General features: G+C 39.0%; 1 protein-coding gene across 1 annotated transcript in view; it reads left to right on the top strand.

Annotated features, from left to right (window-relative positions):
* LOC121367677 (cartilage matrix protein-like) overlaps window positions 1-20,601 on the top strand; it is a 34,805-nt gene extending 14,204 nt beyond the window's left edge. The window contains exons 5-11 of the mRNA XM_041491993.1: window positions 3,404-3,618; window positions 13,095-13,209; window positions 14,689-14,727; window positions 15,050-15,183; window positions 15,997-16,221; window positions 17,202-17,369; window positions 20,440-20,601. Coding sequence (XP_041347927.1) covers window positions 3,404-3,618; window positions 13,095-13,209; window positions 14,689-14,727; window positions 15,050-15,183; window positions 15,997-16,221; window positions 17,202-17,369 — 896 coding nt within the window. The 3' untranslated portion in view covers window positions 20,440-20,601. The remainder of the gene's footprint in view (window positions 1-3,403; window positions 3,619-13,094; window positions 13,210-14,688; window positions 14,728-15,049; window positions 15,184-15,996; window positions 16,222-17,201; window positions 17,370-20,439) is intronic.
* The last annotated feature ends 1,131 nt before the right edge of the window (window positions 20,602-21,732 follow it).

Below are 21,732 nucleotides of genomic sequence, written 5' to 3'. Positions count from 1 at the left end.
CCCAACAAAACTCCTATGTTTTCAAAAGGCAAGTCCTTCACAACACCCATAATGACTGGTCCCGTCACAAATTTCGAACACAAGAAAACGTTATGTAACCGGACAACCATATGTTTTCCAGTAACCGAGGTTAAAGCCAAACTACGTCCTGTATCTGAATTCTCAATACCAGCTAAACACTCTGACGTTATCAGCGACTGACTACACCCGGTATCTCGATAGATTGATATTGCCTTAGGACTCAATTCTTGTTTCACATCACAAACCATACTAGTGGACACATACGGGTTTACTTTCTCTGCCATGGGACTAAGCATTAACTCTCTCGCTAGCGGAGCTGACCTCACTAAACCGACCACTTGCGCATTATCGCGTTTCCTTTTAAAACAGTCCCCGACAAGATGGTTATCCTTTTTACAGTAACTGCAATGTGGACGAAAAGTTCCTGCATTGGCTGATAATGCAGGTTTATCCTTACTTTGCCCACCAGGTACATTCCTTGCCTGACTAGCTGACGAACTAGAAGACTCTCCCCGATAGTTACTTTCCCGGGAAAAACCTGGCTGAAATTTCTTCTTATCACCCTGTTGTAAAGAGCTACCCTGTACTGCCTGAGCTTTGTGTATTAACACGCAATCATCTGCCACTATGCCAGCCTCCTCTATCTTTTTGACATCACGATCATCTAAATGAATACGTAAGCTAACTGGTAATCCATTTTTAATGTCCTGTAAGATCAACAACTCCCGTAACTCGGTATATGACTCTACCTGATGAGGCACCACCCATTTATCAAACATCCCTGCCTTCTTAGCCACAAACTCACTACAAGACTGACCCTGCGTTTTTCTCAACTCGCTATACCGTAAACGATAATCCTCAGGTCGTAATTCATACGCCCTCAACACTGCCGCCTTAACTAGGTCGTACTGACTTGCTCGCTCATCACTCATTGAATTATAAGCTACACTAGCCTTCCCCTTAAACTTAGACACGGCTAACAATGTCCACTTAGACTGCGGCCAATTTAGCTGCTTAGCGGCCTGTTCAAAAAGTTGGAAGAACATATCTACCTCCTGGTCATCAAATACAGGCACTGATCTATAAGCCTCCGACATGTTAAACCCATTTCCTGCTTCCCGTCTAACTTCTTCAGTATTCAACTTTAACTCATGTTCCACTTTTAATTTTGCTAACTGGAATTCTCTATCTCTATCTCTATCTTCTCTATCCCTCTCTTCTCTTTCTCTCTCTATCTCTATCCCTATCTTCTTTTTCTCTATCTCTATCTTCTTTTTCTCTATCTCTCTCTATCTCTCTTTCTCTCTTCTCTATCTCTATCTTCCTTTTCTCTATCCCTCTCTTCCCTTTCTCTCTCTATATTCTTTTTCTGTATCCCTCTCTTCTCTCTCTCTCTCTCTCTCTCTCTCTCTCTCTCTCTCTCTCTCTCTCTCTCTCTCTCTCTCTCTCTCTCTCTCTATCTAATGCACGTTCTTCTCTTTCGTACTCAAGTTTTTTAAAAGCTAATTGTTGTTCCACACTTAACTCATTTATCTCTATCTCTGGAACAATCTCACTGTCTTCCATAACAGGTTATCACCAAAAACTTCCTGGATAATAATTGTCTTTATATCACCTAAGGTTTTAGCTGATGTTAAATCAATTTCTCGCTCACCCGCGATTTCAACTAATTCGGCCTTACGTGCTCGCTTAATCTCCACTACACTGAGCGTAGGCCTATCCAGCAAATTCTTATCCATGTTTAGATATGACGCACTATGACGCACTAATTAATTTTCTAGTGAACAACGTTGCTACTTCTAGTTATTTGTAAAAATAATTTATAAAGCCCCCATTTACAAACAATACTTTTTTAAATATGCATGTCCCGTTTCAGATCCGGGACGAGCGCCCCAATTTTCACTCCTGTCACGGGGATCCTATAATACCCGTAACTGAATGAAACACGATTATCCAAATAACTTTATATCTATTAGATCCCTCTGTATCGGGCAGTATATACCCGCGTGGCTCGTCTCTAGGCATGAACAGAGATAAGATCTTATATAAAGTATATATAATATAGCACGTTTAGTTCACTAGAAAACACAACAAAAGCACAATACACTTTGGAATCTGTATTAATCTACGCTGACAAATGTACTGCCGCAGTAGTTAATTAACAACAACAAATAGTAACAACCCAGAACTGATCACTTAATTAGTTAATCACTAGGTGTCTAGTTTATACAATATTCTAATCACTTCACCGTGACACAACACCCACACGTGTGATAATTGAGAAACGCTTCCAGGGGAACTTAATTAATAAAGGAATTACAACTCTATTCCTAACTGGTTAATTTTTAATTAACCCTAACTACTCATACAGTAACCTTATAATACAGAATTAATACTGGTACCTATCATAATAAAGACAATAACCTACAGTTTACCTAGGTCCTCTAGGATGACTGGTTAAGCTATATATATATTTCTTCTTTCTCTTTTTAAACTATAAAAACGTTCCATACCATGGCTAGCAAATGTAAAAAAAAGTGTTTAATATTCTCCCGACAAGCCAGACACTAAAATTACCTTACAGAAACGGCTAGCGCCTGTCAACAAGTTTATAATACTAAACTTCCAAGTACAGATGAATATATTTCTGGAAATGTTTAAACAAAACAGACTTTAAAATAGGCAGTAACGTTGTATTACGGCAATACGCATCTCTGACGAGAGAGAGAGAGAGAGAGAGAGAGAGAGAGAGAGAGAGAGAGAGAGAGAGAGAGAGAGAGAGAGAGAGAGAGAGAGAGTACCTTTTTAACATGCCCCTTTTCCACTAAGGTTTCGGGCATCTAACTAGAAGTGAACATTTTGGTGTTAAACTACTATTAGCATGATTCGTTGTCATGTTTTGTGTTAGGACTTAAGAGTGTGGCAGTCATTAAAACTAGTAGCCTTGTGTTTAAACCGACATAAGCATCGTTTTTAGAATACATGACTTATCTGTTAAAATTATAGATTCATTAAAAAAACACACAAAAAAACACCTTTCTCCCTACCCTGGAAATTATATAAAAAGGATGCTAACCATTTTTTTTTAACTTGGCGTAATAATAATAATAATAATAAAAACTGATGTAATTTCATAGGTACTTCATAAATAAGTAAATAAATAAATAAATAAATAATATGTGATGCTATTTATAGGTACTTTGTAGTTACATACGTAAATAATATTATTATAAATTGATGCAATAGGTACCAATATTGCTATATTATATTGTGGATTCATAAATAAATCTATAATACCACATATTCAGAACAATTCTTAATAGTGATGACCAATACACAGTTCTAGTTGAAACTGCTATGACATCTTTCTGTGTTTCTACAGGTAGTATATACTACTATGCTGGATCTAGGACTGACACGGGTGACGCCATAGAGCATATGAGGAAGAAACAGATGGTGGAAGCGAGGAAGAAGGTTCCCCATATCGCCATTGTGCTGACTGACGGCAACTCCCAGAGGAAGTATCACACGAGAGACATGGCCAAGAGAGCCAGGGAGTCGAACATCACCATGATCGCTATTGGAGTCGGATACTATGTTCGTATATGTATTGTGACTAATTAAAATAGAGGTTTTAAGATGTCTGTGGATATAGTGTTGGTATCAGTATTGTTTTAAATTAAAATAGAGTTTTCAAGATGTCTGTGGATATAGTGTTGGTATCAATATTGTTTGAAATTAAAATAGAGATTTCAGGATGTCTGTGGATATAGTGTTGGTATCAGTATTGTTTGAAATTAAAATAGAGATTTCAAGATGTCTGTGGATATACTGTTGGTATCAGTATTGTTTGTAATTAAACTAGAGGTTTCATGGTGTCTGTTCAATACAGTGTTGGTATAAGTATGTGTCTACTTAAAATAGAGATTTCAAGATGTCTGTTTGCGTATACTGTACCACGACGTATAACTGTGTTCGGTAATTTAGAGTTTATGAGAAGAAGACCGCTGATACCATAACGTTCCTATATTATTAAGAATGTTTACATCTAGTGAACGTTCTTTCATATATATACTACTCAAAACGAATTTAAGGGTCAGACGATATTTTCGACATTATTTTCTGAATGTCAATAATATTAGCTAGACCATAATGTCACGCATGGTATTGTTCCATTTTGACGAAAGTGGGTCTAAGCAACCCATAAATGAATTAAAATCCACTGTCACTGACACTGTCGACTAGTTCTAATGGCGAAAACATGCTTACATTTGCACGTAAATTAGGGCGAAAGCGAAAGGTCTGCTAAGTGCCCATAACTTGCTTTTTCACAAAGCGCTTCATTTGCACGCTTTGCACGTGTATTCAATGTTCCCAATGCTGAATTTCCGTATAATTGGAGCTTGCGTTCGTGTACGGTACACACTCCAAATTCGACAATGGTACGACTTCAACTGACTATCGAAGATCGATGAAGGGCTATTGCTTGGCTTCAGGATGGCAATAGCAAAGAAATGTTGCTCTGAGACTTGGTGTCAGTCAGAGTGTCGTTGGCCGACTGTGGCAACGGTACCAAGCAACGAATTTTGTTCGAAATCGTCCACGTTCGGGAAGACCCCGAAGCACTACAAATAGAGAGGACCGCTACATCACCAATATGGCTCTACGTCAACGCACAACCACTGCACGCCGATTACGTGACAATCTGCGGACTGCGACTGGAAATCGAGTGTCTGATCAAACCATACGCAATCGTCTGAGAGCCAATAATCTACGCTGCCGTCGCCAGGCTGTTCGACCACCACTCCTACCACGTCACAGAACGGCCAGACGTCACTGGTGCACGCTTCATCTGCGGTGGCAACGTGTTCAGTGGGGTCGAGTGATGTTCACTGATGAGTCCAGGTTTAGTCTCCAGTTCAACGACGGTCGGGTTCGTGTCTACAGACGTCCTGGGGAGCGCTTCGCTGACGTTAACGTTAGACAACGTCACCGGTTCGGCGGTGGCAGCGTCATGGTGTGGGGCGGCATCTCTATCCACCACAGGACCCCCTCTATGTGGTGGATGGCAATCTGAATGGAATCCGCTGTCTGAATGAGATTATCCGGCCGTTGGTTCTCCCAGGCCTTCAGCAGATTGGCGGCGGGGCAGTCCTGCAGGATGACAATGCCAGACCCCACCGCGCCAGGGTGGTAACGGACTTTCTCAGACAACAAGGTATCGCCAGGATGGATTGGCCAGCATATTCGCCTGACTTGGCCCCAATAGAGCACGCCTGGGACGAATTAGGTAGGAGAGTTCGGGATAACCATGCCCCTCCGGCCAACCTTCATGATCTGGGTCAACTTCTTATGGCAGAGTGGCAGGCCATTCCCCGAGAGTTCTTCAGACGTCTGATCAACAGCATGAGGCAACGATGTGTCGAGTGTATTCGTGCCAGGGGTGGATTCACACACTATTAAACGAATGTTCTAATGTGTAAAATCCATGTTTGACAACCTTCAACTTTGACAGCATGTCATGTGACTTTCTTGTATACAGTGACGTTTATTTGTGGTTTTTTGTAAATATGGAACAATAAATAAAAAATTTGGTGTAGTTTACATCATCAATCTAATACACTCTGAAACTTATTTGGTTATAAATTTTTGACCCTTAAATTCTTTTGAGTAGTAGCCCTTCTGAACTCGTACTCTAGCCTTCAGGAGGCGGATGGTTTTTATTTATTTATCACCAATTCTCTTGTCTTGAATGTTGCCATAAACAAGAGAGTATACGATCACTGTCTTTGATACATATGTCGCCGAGGTGTGTTTGCAAATTTCTATGGCCCAACACACACCATAAACCTCAACGATAAAACTGATAGCTAAATCTACAGAGAAGTATGTTGTCGTCTTAATGTTTCTAGTAGCCGAAATCGGATTTTATCGTTCAGTAATTTCGTACGTACGAAACAATATAATAATTATATATATATAGATATATTATTGCATGAGCGGGAGTGCTATACGGAATTTATGAAACGAGTTTGGGAATTATTTTATTCCCCGAGCGAGAGCGAGGGATATAAAACAATTCTCAAACGAGTTGCATAAATTTCGTATGGCATTCCAGCGAATGTTATAATTTATTTATTATCCACAAACTATGATTCTGGTCCAGGCAATAAAGATAGCATGGGGAAAATACGACATTTATGTAACCGTTTATTGGAGACCATATGGTTAATATATATAATAAATACACATTGGATATGTAGACGTACGTTATATACTCCGATAGCCTGAGTGCCCTACAGGCCATTGGGGGCTCCAATAGTGTTAGACCAAAAATAATTAACAATATAATTAAATTCTATAACCAGATTATTTTAATGGGTGGAGAAGTAATTCTGGAATGGGTACCTGCTCATGTTGGTATCTATGGGAATGAATTAGCTGACCTAAATGCTAAGAAATCCTTAAACAATGAAGCTGTTAACATTAATGTTAAATATAATTATCTTGAGGCCTGCTCATTGGTTAACCCATGCCTTGTTAAACTGTGGCAAACCGACTGGGACCACAGGACCAGGGCATGGCATGCCAATATTAAACCCGTCGTCTCCACACGGGGGCCAACATCCTTCAACTTAGAAGCTACCAAAATTATTACTAGACTAAGAATGGGAGTCACTGTAGGACTTAACAACATTAAATTTATAATTAGGAAAAGTGAATCTCCCAATTGTAACAGTTGTAAAGCAGTTGATGATGTAAACCATTATGTATTTAATTGTAAAAAATTTGACAAAAACAGGGAAAAAATTATGGAATTTTTTGAGGATAATAATATGAATTTTAATATTAAAAATTTATTAAATCCAGATAAAAATATTAAAAATAAAATTGACAGAGTGCTGGTCTCCTATGTTGTGGAGACAGGAGTTCATATATAGGCCCCTTAGCTTCAAAGAGTTAAAATATTGGGATTAGGCATAGCTGTCTGTTTCCTCTGGCTACTTGGCGTCGACCATAGTGGTGCTGCTACTTTTTTTTTCTTTTTTTTAAAATCTTTTCCAAGTTGGGCGCCACGCCCTTGCTGGTTTAACTCTACTACTACTATTTATGACATGCAGGAACCCTTTTTTTTTCTTTTTTTTTTTTTGGGGGGGGGTGTATGTGTGTGTGTGTGTGTGTGTGTGTGTGTGTGTGTGTTTTGTTTTGTTTTGTTTTGTTTTGTGTTGGGTTTTTTTGTGTGTTTTTTTTTGGGGGGGTAGTTTTTAGTGTTTGCCGTTGTTGTATATAGTTATTTTAATGTGTAGTTTGTTGGTGGTGGATGTATGATGTATGTTTGTGTGGCTCGGTGGTGGTTAGTGTCATCTGGCAGTGACACTTTCCTGCTCCCCGTTTTACTACCTTTTTTAACCTTAGTTTTTAATGTGTTTATATCATTTAAAAAAAAAGCAAATATTGTTGTAAATGTGTTTTATTATTAATTATTGTGTGTTGTATGTTTTTAAATATAATTTGAAGCTCGGTCTTTTAACCTAGGGGATTATTTTTTTTTATTTTTTTTTTTAATATACTTTAATAATACATTGTGTATGGGGGTGGATGTTTTTAATTAAATAAATGTCCTCGGGTGTTTTTATTCAGTCCAATCGTGGTTGGGGCGGAGTAGGTCTGGGGCGTCTCGTCTCCTTTTTGGGGTCGGGTTCTTCTCTTGGGGCGAGTTCTTCACCTTGGTCTTGGCCCGTAGGCATAGTTTTGGATCAGTCCAGGGTATATAATCTTTTTCAATCTTAATCTTTTCAAGGGCATATAAATTGTTTAATTTTTCATTTTTCATTTACCTGTTTGGAAATGCCCAGTCGAAAACAAGCGTCACACTAAAGTAATTAAAATTAATTTTTATTTAAATACCATAGGTTATTTCAACGACGCATCAAAATTCCCCCTATGCCTTTTATAAATAATTCAAAATTGCCCCATTAAAAATTAATTATCTGTCCCACACTCGACCACTGGCCATGCCAGAGACTGGGTGTGGGAGAGACGTGCCTGAACCTTAATTGGATAGAGGCACGTTAATAGAGTTTACGCTACGCTACGATATGTAGACAGTGACACTGGTATTTTAAAGAAGAACATATCGGAACCAATGACCTACTATGAACTGTTCACTTTGTTTACAAAATGTATTTTACCAACAGTCAGGACGTTATGTATCAAGATTTTAATTAGTCCAGTGGTGGATCACTGACTGGACAAACGGAGAACGTTTAGTGAACAGATATATATACTGAAACACAATGAAAACGCAAAAACAACTTTTCATTGCAAATAACGACAAACTATTAATGAATTCATGGATAATGTAATATGACATTAATGACTGGTATTCATGAGATATATTCACATGAAAACATGGCCAGTTATCATCAGTAATCGAGTTGCATTCGTAATCGAAAAGTTCAACCCCCATATCAAGGTCAGTATCTGGTGTGTCCACCATTGGCCCGGGGACGACGGGGAAACGATTGGCACAAACATCTCAAATAAGCTACAGGAATGTTCCTCCACTCCTCCTGCAACTCCTGTGCAAGCTCAGCGACGTTACGCGGTGGTGGCAGGCGGTGACGTACACAACGTCCTAACTCATCCCACATGTGTTCATTTGGGTTCAAATCCGGTGAAACTGCGGGCCAGTTCATAACGGTGATACCAGCTTGTTGCAGGAATGCCTGGGTAATTCTTGCAATATGTGGACGGGCATCGTCTTGTTGAAACAGATGGGGACCTCCTGGTCTTCGGTGACGGCGCAAAAGTGGCTGGAGAACTGGTCTTAGAATAACGTCAACATAACGCTGGGCTGTAAGGGCATCGTGGACAATGATGAGATCACTCCTGAAATCACAGTTGATTCCCCCCCCCCCCCCCCCCCCCCCATACCATCAGACAACTGCCGCCAAACCGATTACGTTCCTTCACACATCCGTCAGCGTACCGTTCATGGAGTCTCCTGTACACACGTGCTCTTCCATCGGCAAAGGAGACAGAGAAACGGGACTCATCTGAGAAAACAATGCTCCGGTAAAAGGCTGGTGGATGATTACCATTCTGGAGAGCAAACATTAGTCTCGCAGCACGATGTCGCGGTGTCATGATGTTACCGTTGTACGGGCGTCTGCATCTGAGTCCAGCCGGAGTCGACGGATGACCGTCATCGGATGGATATGCCTTCCATGACGTCCTATCGTGTTGCTTGCTGTCATCGTCGCAGTTCTGAACTGGTCACGGAGGTGGTGTCGTCGAATCTGCCGATCTTGGCGTGGGGTCGTAACGGGACGTTGACCAGGTCGAAGTCGATTACGGACACTCCCGGTATGTTGATGACGTCGTCCAATAATTGATGGATGGACTCTGAAGGTCCTAGCAAGTTGACTTTGCGAAGTCCCCCCTTGAACCATGCCCAACGCTCGCTCCCTTTGTTCTTCTCTGAGTCGTGGCATTCTTAATATGACGAGGAATATGACACCGTTACGTGACGTTTATGGGTCCACATACTGGCATTTCACGTGCATTGCATGCAGCATGATTGAGCATGTAGTGAACGCATTTCACACCATTTTGTGTTTCTGCTATTGTATGTGTAACGAGAACAAAACCAGGATTAAAACCAAGATAAAAGTAGCAATCAATGGCTTCCTCTCATAAATTGTTATTTCAAGTCCAATAAATATATTTTTTATTAATCACAACAAAATATTGAAAAATATCTGTTTTGCGTTTTCATTGTGTGTCAGTATAGTTTTTCCAATACACAGCAGTTGGGGGTATCTGTTGTATCCGTGTATTAGTGCGCTCGCTTGCTGCTCGGCCGGTCTGGGATCGATCCTCGTTGGTGCATCACGACTGGTATATCAAAGGCCGTGGTATGTGCTATTATGTCTGTGGGATAGTGCATATAAAAAAATCTGTTGCTACTAATTAGAAAAAAACATGTAGCGGGTTTCCTGTCTAAAGGTTGATTCATACTTCTCTCGCCGACCTCCATACGGAACGGAAATTTAGGTCGCCGCAAGGTAGCCGACAACAAAAATCCGTCGAACAAACTCCCGCTGAAGGCGCACGCAAGATGACGTAGCGAAGCGAGTGAAACTGACATGTTTTTAGCGTTCGCACGGGTAATCCGTTTCCAATCCGCCCGAGATGAATTTCATTTATCTTTTTGCGCATTGCGTTTCTGCTTTGTTGAGGTAAAAAGCCTATGTGGCGACAGCGGGTTTCCTCGAAAAATAGTGTCAGAATGACCATATGTTTGACGTCCAATAGCCGATGATAAGATACAAAAATCAATGTGCTCTAGTGGCGTCGTTAAATAAAACAAACTTTACTCTTTTTTTGTTGAGGTAAAAATAAAGATGGCTGGCGTTAAAAAAGCTCCCCTTTCTTCATTAGAAGACGAACTTCTCATTAACTAAGTTCGTAAGTATCCAAAACTGTATGATACCAGTTTACCACAATACAGCGGCCATGGACGGACAGAACAATCGTAGATTGCAGTAGGCAGTATTTTTGAAAATAAAGATCGTGGAGGGAAAGTATTTGCGGGATCAATACACCAAATGTAAATGGTCCAACGTGGTGATCCTGCTATTAAAAAAACCAAATGGAAATACTACGACCTACTGAGTTTCCTATCCGACATAGAGAAACAGATGGGAACCTATCCAGGTATACCAAATCTAAAATCTATTTTACAGTTCAGTGATGAATTATAACTTAAGACCCTTTCGTATGAAACTACATTGTAGTTAGTGACAAATCTACTGTTGACGCCCCAATCACACCTTATTATCCTGCATAAATAATTGTTTTTGTACAATATTATGTATACTGCTTACCTAAAACCCTTTGAAATGACAAACTTTACACATCTATGTCAATAAGCATACATGTTAAGTTATTTAGGTTAGTAAAAGTATATTAAAATGTCGGTAAGCATTCACATGTCTTAGAAATATTACATGTAGGTTAAAAAAAATTAATTCAATTAAACACTATGGATAATATGTTTTTAACACATCCATAGAAATTTGGTAGTCCATTATCAGTACCATGTAGTGTTATATATAATTTATAACCAAATAAGTTTCAGAGTGTATTAGATTGATGATGTAAATTACACCAAAATTTTTATTTATTGTTCCATATTTACAAAAAACACAAATAAACGTCACTGTATACAAGAAAGACACATGACATGCTGTCAGAGTTGAAGGTTGTCAAACATGGATTTTACACATTAGAACATTCGTTTAATAGTGTGTGAATCCACCCCTGGCGCGAATACACTCGACACATCGTTGCCTCATGCTGTTGATCAGACGTCTGAAGAACTCTTGGGGAATGGCCTGCCACTCTGCCATAAGAAGTTGACCCAGATCATGAAGGTTGGCCGGAGGGGCATGGTTATCCCGAACTCTCCTACCTAATTCGTCCCAGGCGTGCTCTATTGGGGCCAAGTCAGGCGAATATGCTGGCCAATCCATCCTGGCGATACCTTGTTGTCTGGGAAAGTCCGTTACCACCCTGGCGCGGTGGGGTCTGGCATTGTCATCCTGCAGAACTGCCCCGCCGCCAATCTGCTGAAGGCCTGGGAGAACCAACGGCCGGATAATCTCATTCAGATAGCGGATTCCATTCAGATTGCCATCCACCACATAGAGGGGGTCCTGTGGTGGATAGAGATGCCGCCCCACACCATGACGTTGCCACCACCGAACCGGTGACGTTGTCTAACGTTAACGTCAGCGAAGCGCTCCCCAGGACGTCTGTAGACACGAACCCGACCGTCGTTGAACTGGAGACTAAACCTGGACTCATCAGTGAACATCACTCGACCCCACTGAACACGTTGCCACCGCAGATGAAGCGTGCACCAGTGACGTCTGGCCGTTCTGTGACGTGGTAGGAGTGGTGGTCGAACAGCCTGGCGACGGCAGCGTAGATTATTGGCTCTCAGACGATTGCGTATGGTTTGATCAGACACTCGAGTTCCAGTCGCAGTCCGCAGATTGTCACGTAATCGGCGTGCAGTGGTTGTGCGTTGACGTAGAGCCATATTGGTGATGTATCGGTTCTCTCTATTTGGGGTCTTCGGGGTCTTCCCGAACGTGGACGATTTCGAACAGAATTCGTTGCTTGGTACCGGTGCCACAGTCAGCCAACGACACTCTGACTGATACCAAGTCTCAGAGCAACATTTCTTTGCGTATTGCCATCCTGAAGCCAAGCAATAGCCCTTCCTCGATCTTCGATAGTCAGTTGAAGTCGTCCATTGTCGAATTTGGAGTGTGCACCATACACGAACGCAAGCTCCAATTATACAGAAATTCAGCATTGGGAACATGGAATACACGTGCAAAGCGTGCAAATGAAGCGCTTTGTGAAATAGCAAGTTATGGGCACTTAGCAGACCTTTCGCTTTCGCCCTAATTTACGTGCAAATGTAAGCATGTTTTCACCATTAGAACTAGTCGACAGTGTCAATGACAGTGGATTTTAATTCATTTATGGGTTGCTTAGACCCACTTTCGTCAAAATGGAACAATACCATGCGTGACATTATGGTCTAGCTAATATAATTGACATTCAGAAAATAATGTCGAAAATATCGTCTGACCCTTAAATTCTTTTGAGTAGTATATATATATATATATATATATATATATATATATATATATATATATATATATATATATATATATATATATTTGATGATGAAACCATTTATAGCGCGGATCACGACAACATGTAAAATATGAATTGTCAGCCGTAAAAAAACGCACGTGAAAATACCGAAATGCACTCGTCTGTTGAACGGCGAGCTTGAGGAAAGCGGACTGAGTATGAACACAGTCACGACGGAGTGTGCCGGGTACCCGCCGACCAGTGTCGGCAGAGAAGTATGAACCTAGCTTAAGACTATATGCTAATTATTAATAAATCAATGAGCTAGTGGTGTCGTTAAATAAAATAAAAACTTTGTCTTAGCTATAAATATTTATGTACGTGTATTGCAGGTGAAGGACGAAGAACTAATGAACATTGCCGGAAACAAGACTCGTGTGTTCAGGGTAGATAACTACGAGCAGCTTGAGACTATTAAAGAAGGTCTCACATACCAAACCTGCTACAGTGAGTACAGCTATTAAGCTGTTAACGGGTTTAGAACTCTGGTTGAACAATTAGTCAGGGAGGTAGAGATACTGAGACAATGTCAAAAGCAGGCATTAAACCAGACTTGGAGAATTGCAGGTGTGTAGTTCGAATGGTAAGAAGTCAAAGGCATAGGTTGTTGTTGTTGTTGTTGTTGTTGCTGCTGCTGCTGATGATGATGATGTTGTTGTTGTTGGTGATGATAATGACGTTGTTGTTGATGATGATGACGACGGCGACGATGATGATGATGTTGATGGTGATGATGATGATGATAGTGATGATGACGACAACGATGATGATGATGGTGATGATGATGATGTTGTTGTTGCATTTGTTGGCGAGATATCGAGAGAGGTATTGAGATGAATGACAAAAATAAGTTTTGAAATGGGATATGTTATTAAAACAAGAAATTGCTGACGTCAGTGGAAAGAATGAAAAAGAGTCGTGGCAAAACTAACTCATATTGGGAGAAGTCACTATACTCATTTAAGTTCCACATTAGTAAATATTCCATTACTCTGTCTTTCATTGTTACAATATAGTTAGAAGAACTGGGCCTGTTCCACGAAACGATCTTAGCACCCACTTTCGTCGTAAATACCTACCAACGCGACGGTAACTTTTTTATACGATCGCCAGCCCGTTCCATGACGCGGCATAGCTTACTGTCGTCGTAAATTACGGTGGAAATTTACAATTGCTATGAGACAGTTGTAAGCCACTAACGCAGATGATTTTCTGAGAAGGGTACGAAGTCATTTGTGTTAATATGGATCTAACATGCGCGTAATACCTTTGATGAAACACATGCGGCCGTCACACGAACATATGGGTGATAACTCATGTCTCATGCGTTCGGCAATTATCACTTCATAACTAATGTATTTTTAACTAATTCTTACTTTTTTCGCAGAGAAGATTTTAATTATTAAAGGGGCACTTATGACTTACCTACCGTAAGCTTAAGGTTGCTTTGTGGAACGGCTGTAAAGCCAGTGTTGCTGACAGAAATACTTGTTTGGGGTATGCGCGCTATGGAACTGAATGCAACCACAGTCAACAGGGGGTATGGGGGCCTCCACAAGAAAGAACATGTGTTACGTTTAGGGTTAGGGTTAAGAAAATCATACAGCAATGATAAGACTAATTTATTTTGTCAAAAGGTTAAGTTAAAAAATCAAATCTGCAAAATGTTTTGGGTATGATGCCATACCCGTTTTACCCTATGGCAGAAACCTTGAAAGCTTATGTGTATCAGGCGTAAAATTCACCCTAAATCGCTACAATTGACCTTAGCTACGGTTCTTACGTGGAAGGGGGTGTAGATGATGGTGATGACTGATGATGATGATGATGATGATGATGATAATGATTGATGATGATTGTGATGGTGATGCTAATGGTGGTGATGACAATGATGATGACGAGTTATTGTTGATTCTTTTTTTCCAGAAAAGCCCAAACCAACCACGCCAGCGCCAAATGCTGAACGTATGTATTTGTTGCTTTATGTGGGGTTTAATGGGACAGGCAGTGAGAAGGAGAGAGAGAGAGAGAGAGAGAGAGAGAGAGAGAGAGAGAGAGAGAGAGAGAGAGAGACAGACAGAGAGAGACAGACAGAGAGACAGAGAGAGAGATCTTTTTTGGATATTATACTTTTTTGTGGCCAGTGCTCCTAGATTTGCATACAATTTCTCAAAATGTTCACAGAGAGAGAGAGAGGGGTGGGTGGAGAGGTTAATGTTGTTGTTCGTTCTCGATGTTGTTGTTTGGTCTTCATATTATTATTATCATTATGTTGACATCTTGACAGCCTGTGGAGTAAAGCGTCCCTCAGACATTATGTTCGTGATGGACCAGGTGGCTCTGGGTCAGAATGGTGTTGGTTGGGCAACCCAGTTCATGTCACACACCGTAGACCAGGAAGAGATGGCAAAGGGTATGAAGGTGTGTATATAACAATGTGCACATATGGTATTATGTGTGCTTAACATATGTATACTATGATAAATATATGTGTACCGCACAGGTTTTATACTATCATACGTATATATTTATCTAATACTAAATGCTAAATGGCTTTATTATCAAACTAGTATAGCTTACAATTTCTGATATCAGTATTATCATGGCATATATCTTATAGTTTCTGGCATCATGAATTTGTATGTAAAGGAATTCTTCTTATAGGTCTTACCTACCTTAGCCTTGCATCCACCTGCCGTGGGCTCTGGTGTTGTTACACATTCATGAAATAATTCATCTTTTGATGATGACACTCGAATAAAACGCTTTGTAGGTATATGTCTGCCTTGTTGCGTCTTTTAAGGATTGTCTGTTATTTCTTTTCGGGGTATGAATAAAAAAAACAATCATCCGAAAACTTTGTGAATCGGCGAAGCAGTTCTCACAGAAGTTTGCAGATGATTTCTTTTCTGTTGTTGTTGTTCATACCCAGTTGAACGTAACAGAAATAACAGACAATACTTATAATTCAATTTCAAACATACATACTAATAATAACACTAAAAGATAATATTTTATTTTCAATTATTTTTTTGTTTTTTCAACAATAACGCTTAGTAAGACAAACTACCAATATAAAGTGACGAATCAGATATGACGTTACCTGACAACGTTATTTTTACGTTCATCGCGAAATGAACAAACTTTCGTTGCTGCGGATGGACCAATGGGATGACGTTACATAGTACTGAATGTAACGGAAATGTACTTATACAACGGTAACTTGTATTACAGATGGGTTTGCTGAGCGGTGTCTGTCCGTTTGACAGTGGTTTCCCCCTGCGCAAGTTCTCCGCCGCCGTGTCACTGAAGGAGACACTCCACGAGTTCGGAAGTCCCAAACGTCTGTCTCAGCTGGTCGCTCAACTTCCGGCGTCTGAAGATTACAGGAAGGGTGCCAGGAAAGTCGGAGTTATCTTTCTTGGTGGGAAAATGGATACGAAGGCTTTGCTTGACGAAGTATGTGAAGTATTTGTAGTGAAGTTTTATTATCTAAACAATCTTCACAAACTAATCAGACATTTTTTTAATTTGATTTTTTATTAAATTTTAAATAGAAATTTAACATTACAATTTTAAAAGTTTATCTTCTTCTAGAATTTTAATCGAATATATCTGAAATTTGGTATTATGATTCTGGGACAGTCTTCACAAACAAATAAAGAGATATTTTGGAATTTTTACAAAATTGAAAACCTTCTAGCGGATCTCTATAGGCCGATAGGCTTCTTTGTATGTATACTTTTTATAGTGAAGTTTCATGAAATAATCTTTGATTTCATGTTTTATACTTTGGATGTATAATAATGGTTTGTAATGTTCATTATTAGGAATTCTATTAGTCATGTAAAAGCACACACGTTTTATCAGAGAACGCCAGAAGAAGTACAGTTCTAGTAATTCGCTATTACAGGTTTCTGCAGCTATGTGGAGTCATATTCTCATAACAATTATGCTTTAAGAAAAGGGAGACATGGGAGGCAATACACAAGGTGTCGATTATTCAGCTCTGATATTGAACCCCTACGTCTATGTATGTCTGCTACTGAAACGAATAGCCACTTGTGAACAATATTGGAATTTCAATATTGTTCAATTATTTCTTTGTATATTGTTGTTGTTGTTTTTTGTCTTCAATTCATATTTTTTTATTTCCAGTATTTTTAAATTCACCTTCACCTTTACAGACTTATTATATAATAAACAATTTCTCGTGTAGTTTTTTGTTTTTTTGTTTTTTGTTATTGTTTTTGTGTGGGGGTTGGGGTTTTTTTTTGGTTGTTTGTTGTTCTTTCTTTTTATTTTATATTTTTGTGATTGTGTTGTTGTGATTGTTATTGTTGTTGTTATCGTGTTGTTGTTCATGTTGTTGTTGTTGTCGTTGTTGTTGTTGTTGACATTATACAGATCTATTATGGTCCTGTTGCTTGTTGTTTTAGGTAGAAGAGGCAGCTGCCAGCAAGGTGAAGCTGTTTTTCGCCAACACTGGGGTAGTGAGCCAGGATCTCCTGGACCAGCTCAGCTTAAAGGGCACAGTCCTGGAGGGACACGGAAGCCGACAGCAGGCCGTAGAACTCACCAGCTCACTCTGTCCATCAGACGATTAGGTACAAGAAAACACCTTTAATTCTGAGTATTTCAGAACCGTACCTAGCGGCCGTAAAAATAAGACGTCATATAGACAAGTCTACCGAGGTAGAAGAGGAGCGGTTGTATATGTTCTTCTGCACATACAACTACGTTTTATTTATTTAAATTTGATGATTATCAATGCATATGATCGTATTTGAAAAATAAAATTAAAATGTAATTTAAACAATTGTACCTATAAAAAAAAGGATACGAAGTGCAATTACGATAAAATATCTAAAACTAATTGAATATAAAGCTGCATAATGATGACACAATGTAGTGTCATTGAGTGTAAGTGTAAGAATTTAACGGCGTTCGATTAGTTTTGTTTTTGTGGGAGTTTGGAGGATCGCTTTGTCAGGTATGTTTGCACAGCAGTATTATTAATAAAGATAATCTTTATTTAAATTTCTTTTTAAAAGTTTATGGTCAAGTAATTTTCTGGGAAAGTTCCATAGGAAGAAATATATCATGGCGTTACGTGTTTTCGATAGAATAAGCAAACAATATTACCAAAAACCAAAAGATATTGTCAAAAATTAGGAAAGATGTATATAATAAATAGACCATTTCATGGTGGTTTTTTCCGAATGTGATTTTTATGTCAACTCGTGATGTGTGAAAACCATATTTTTACTCATTGCTTCGCAGTTCGTGAAAATATGGTTTTCACACATCACTCGTTGACATAAACATCGTATTCGAAAAGAAACATGAAATAGCCTCCATATATTTTTGGTCACTGACCAAAACTATAGCTTTTTGGAACCGAACTACTTTACACTAGTTATGATGAGCAAAGGACTGTTGTATTGTTGGAAATTACTTATTCTTTAAAAAAATAAGAAATATATTGTTGGTATTTAAGAGCTATCTTGTTTTAGTGTATAGATATTGTAAGCAAAGGGGCATTCAACACCTGTCGACATAGTACTACTCTCGAAAACGGTAAAGTTGTGAATTAAAACAGTTTATTACATTAATTGTTCGTTTTATCTGGATTGCAGGATAAATAAAATAACTAGTTACTCTCTTAAGATATCGGCTTTATCCTGCTTATAACGAATGGCGATTCGCCATTCTAACCTTCACAGGATAAAGCCGATATCTTAAGAAAGTAACCAGTTAATCACTATATATCAGTCATGGGACAATGGTCTCGTCCTTGGTATAAAATAGGTCAAAATTGTGTATTATCTTTGTTTTGGTATTAGATATTTAAACATAACTGCTGTAATGTATTGGATACCAAACTAGGGTTTCTCTCTAAATACTTTGTCCAATATTTCTCTCAAATACAAGATATAGTGCGTACATGAAATGTTATTATATGCACAGACGTGCTGTTGTTTACGGATGCTGTAGAAAAGATTTCTCATTCCAGACAGTGCACCACGACTGGTATATCAAAGAGCGTGGTATGTGCTATCCTGTCTTTGGGATGGTGCATATAAAAGATCACTTGCTACAATGGAAAAATTTTACGGGTTTCCACTCTAAGACTAAATGTCAAAATTAGCGAATGTTTGACATCCAATAGCCAATGATTAATAAATCAATGTGCTCTAGTGGTGTCGTTAGACAAAACAAACACAAACAGTAGAAAACGGTTTAGAGTTGTACTATACCAAACAAAATCCCGTAGGCGACATATTAACGTATGTATATGCAATATATCAACCAAACTATCACCCATAAATATTACTATTACAACCCCTCTCTCAAAGTATTAACTGAAGAAAGTGGAACAGTTCGTATCTCATTTTCAGTATAACCGGATGTTTTTACAACAGCTCTAGTTTTGCCCAAAATAGTACAAAATTACTTTTACGGGTAGCCCAAGGTTACTTGACACAATGGTACTAGATGAAATAAACTTGAATACATTTATTGCCCAAATGAAACTAATATTTTTGACAACAAACTCTGTCACCAATGGCAGTACTTGTGGTATTGACTGGTGCACCCCTCGAACTTTAAAGCCCTATCACTTGACCTGAACTGACCTGACCCGATAGGAACTATACCACCGCCCTTGTTGGACTGTTTGTGCTCTCTTGTATTTACCAAGAGCGGGCGGTTCAACTCTCTCTCTCTCTCTCTCTCTCTCTCTCTCTCTCTCTCTCTCTCTCTCTCTCTCTCTCTCTCTCTCTCTCAAGTGGTCAAACTTCTGCCCTATTCTTTTATTCTTTGTACAATAAAATATGTTTTCAATTAATCTCTCTCGCTTGCTATCACTCCTCTCTCTCTCTCTCTCTCTCTCTCTCTCTCTCTCTCTCTCTCTCTCTCTCTCTCTCTCTCTCTCTCTCTCTCTCTCTCTCTCTCATACAAAGTTATAACACTGAACATGTTAACAGGTTCTATACACGTATATACCCGTTTTCCAGTAGTATTCGCATTTGTAAATGTGTACGTGTGAAACACGTCATCTCAATCGATTGACACGAGGTTACAAATTAATGCCTATTTGCGTGTCGAACAACGCTGACATTTTTCTTTATGAAATGATAGTTAAGCGAATCACGATTCCTTTGACGCGTTAATTTCCATATCAACAGACTGCTCAGAGTTGACATAATCTATTTATATACGTTAGCGTTTAATACTGCATACGCAAATGTCAGATTTAACTAGAGGTCGTTAATTATACATTAACAAAGGGAGGTACATGTAAAAGTAAAACTGAACAGTTTGAGATATTGTATACAAATCTAGGAACACTGGCCACAAAAAAGTATAATATCTCTCTCTCTCTCTCTCTCTCTCTCTCTCTCTCTCTCTCTCTCTCTCTCTCTCTCTCTCTCTCTCTCTCTCTCTCTCTATTTATCTCTTTTGTTCTCTCTCTCACTCTCTCTCTCTCTCTCTCTCTCTCTGTATACATGTCTCCTCTACATTTTTCATTCTCTCTTTCTCTCTCACGTAATTATAGTTCAACGAATGGTAACTAATTCTTTTTTTTCATATAAAATTAATGTAATACCGTACATACGTTTAATTTTCATGCCTCACGGCTAATTTGCTTGTAATTTTTGTTTTCAATTTCAGAACTTGGCAGTGAACGTCCTGTAATATCTACTTCACTGAAACGCCGTGTACTAGTGGTATGAAGAATTGTCATAGTCCATCGGATCCATCTCGTGTGAATTTATGTAATGTCATCATATCACAAACAAACGGAAATGACAGAAATAAACAATTTCACTAAAACTGACTGGTTTATTTTAGCATCAGTATGGTTAAGCCTAAAACTTATATATAGCTAGGTCTAAGTTCGAAGTAAACCGAACCTATTTAATACTGTCAGTCCTGTGATTGGTAACAGTAGAAATAAACAATTTCACTAAAACTGATTGGTTGTTTATTTTAGCGCCAGTATGGTTCAGTATAAATAAAAATGTAAGTAGCACTATATGAAATTATATCTGGCTGGGTCAAAGTTCAATGTGACCTGAACCTATTTAATACTGCCAGTGTTTGTCATCAAAATGTTTTGTCTGGGCAATAACTGTATTTCACCCGGTACCACTGTTAACGTGTTAAAATGGTTGACTGTGTAAACTGAATGGGGGGTTTTCTCGTTCCAACCAGTGCACCACAAGAGGTCAAAGGCAGTGTTATATGCTTGCCTGTCTGTGGGAAAGTGCATATAAAAGATCTCTTGGTGCATTAGGGAAAATGTAGCGGGTTTCCTCTGTTTACTACCGAGTCAGAATGACCAAATGTTTGACATCCAATAGCCGATGATTAATTAATCAGTGTGTTCTAGAGGTGTCGTTAAACAAAACAAACCTTTTTGTTGTCTGTGTAATAGTTTTTCTCGCATTATACTGTTATATGTTATATCAGTATGAAACCTGATTTAATTCATCAGTCAGGAAAAATAAATTTTGTTTTGCTTAGCGACACCACTGGAGCAGATCGATTTATTAATCATCGGCTACTGGATGTCAAACATTTGGTAATTCTGACTCGTAGTCATCAGAGGAAACCCGCTACATGTTTTCTAATGCAGAAAGGGATCTTTTATATGCACTTTCCCACAGACATGAAAACACATACGGCGGTCTTTTCTACTGATACCAAAACACTTTTGTCAGCTCTCTGGTATCAACTGATCCCCTAACCTCTTGGACTAGATTATGTTTAATATAGTACAATACTGATGCCAAATAAAGTGATACCACATGTATGAGTTCAAACAGTTACATACGGTGTAGATTGCCTTAGATTGCTCTTACTGTTTTCCAAATGTCAACCAGTTTTGCATAATCGTAATCGTGAAATATCTTCATACGGGCTTAATAAGCAACACACAAAACACGTTGTAATTCCTGGAAA

The sequence above is a fragment of the Gigantopelta aegis genome, chromosome 3, assembly GCF_016097555.1.
Source record: "Gigantopelta aegis isolate Gae_Host chromosome 3, Gae_host_genome, whole genome shotgun sequence".
NCBI classification, from domain to species: Eukaryota; Metazoa; Mollusca; class Gastropoda; order Neomphalida; family Peltospiridae; genus Gigantopelta; species Gigantopelta aegis.
This window is presented reverse-complemented; position numbering and strand designations above follow the sequence as displayed.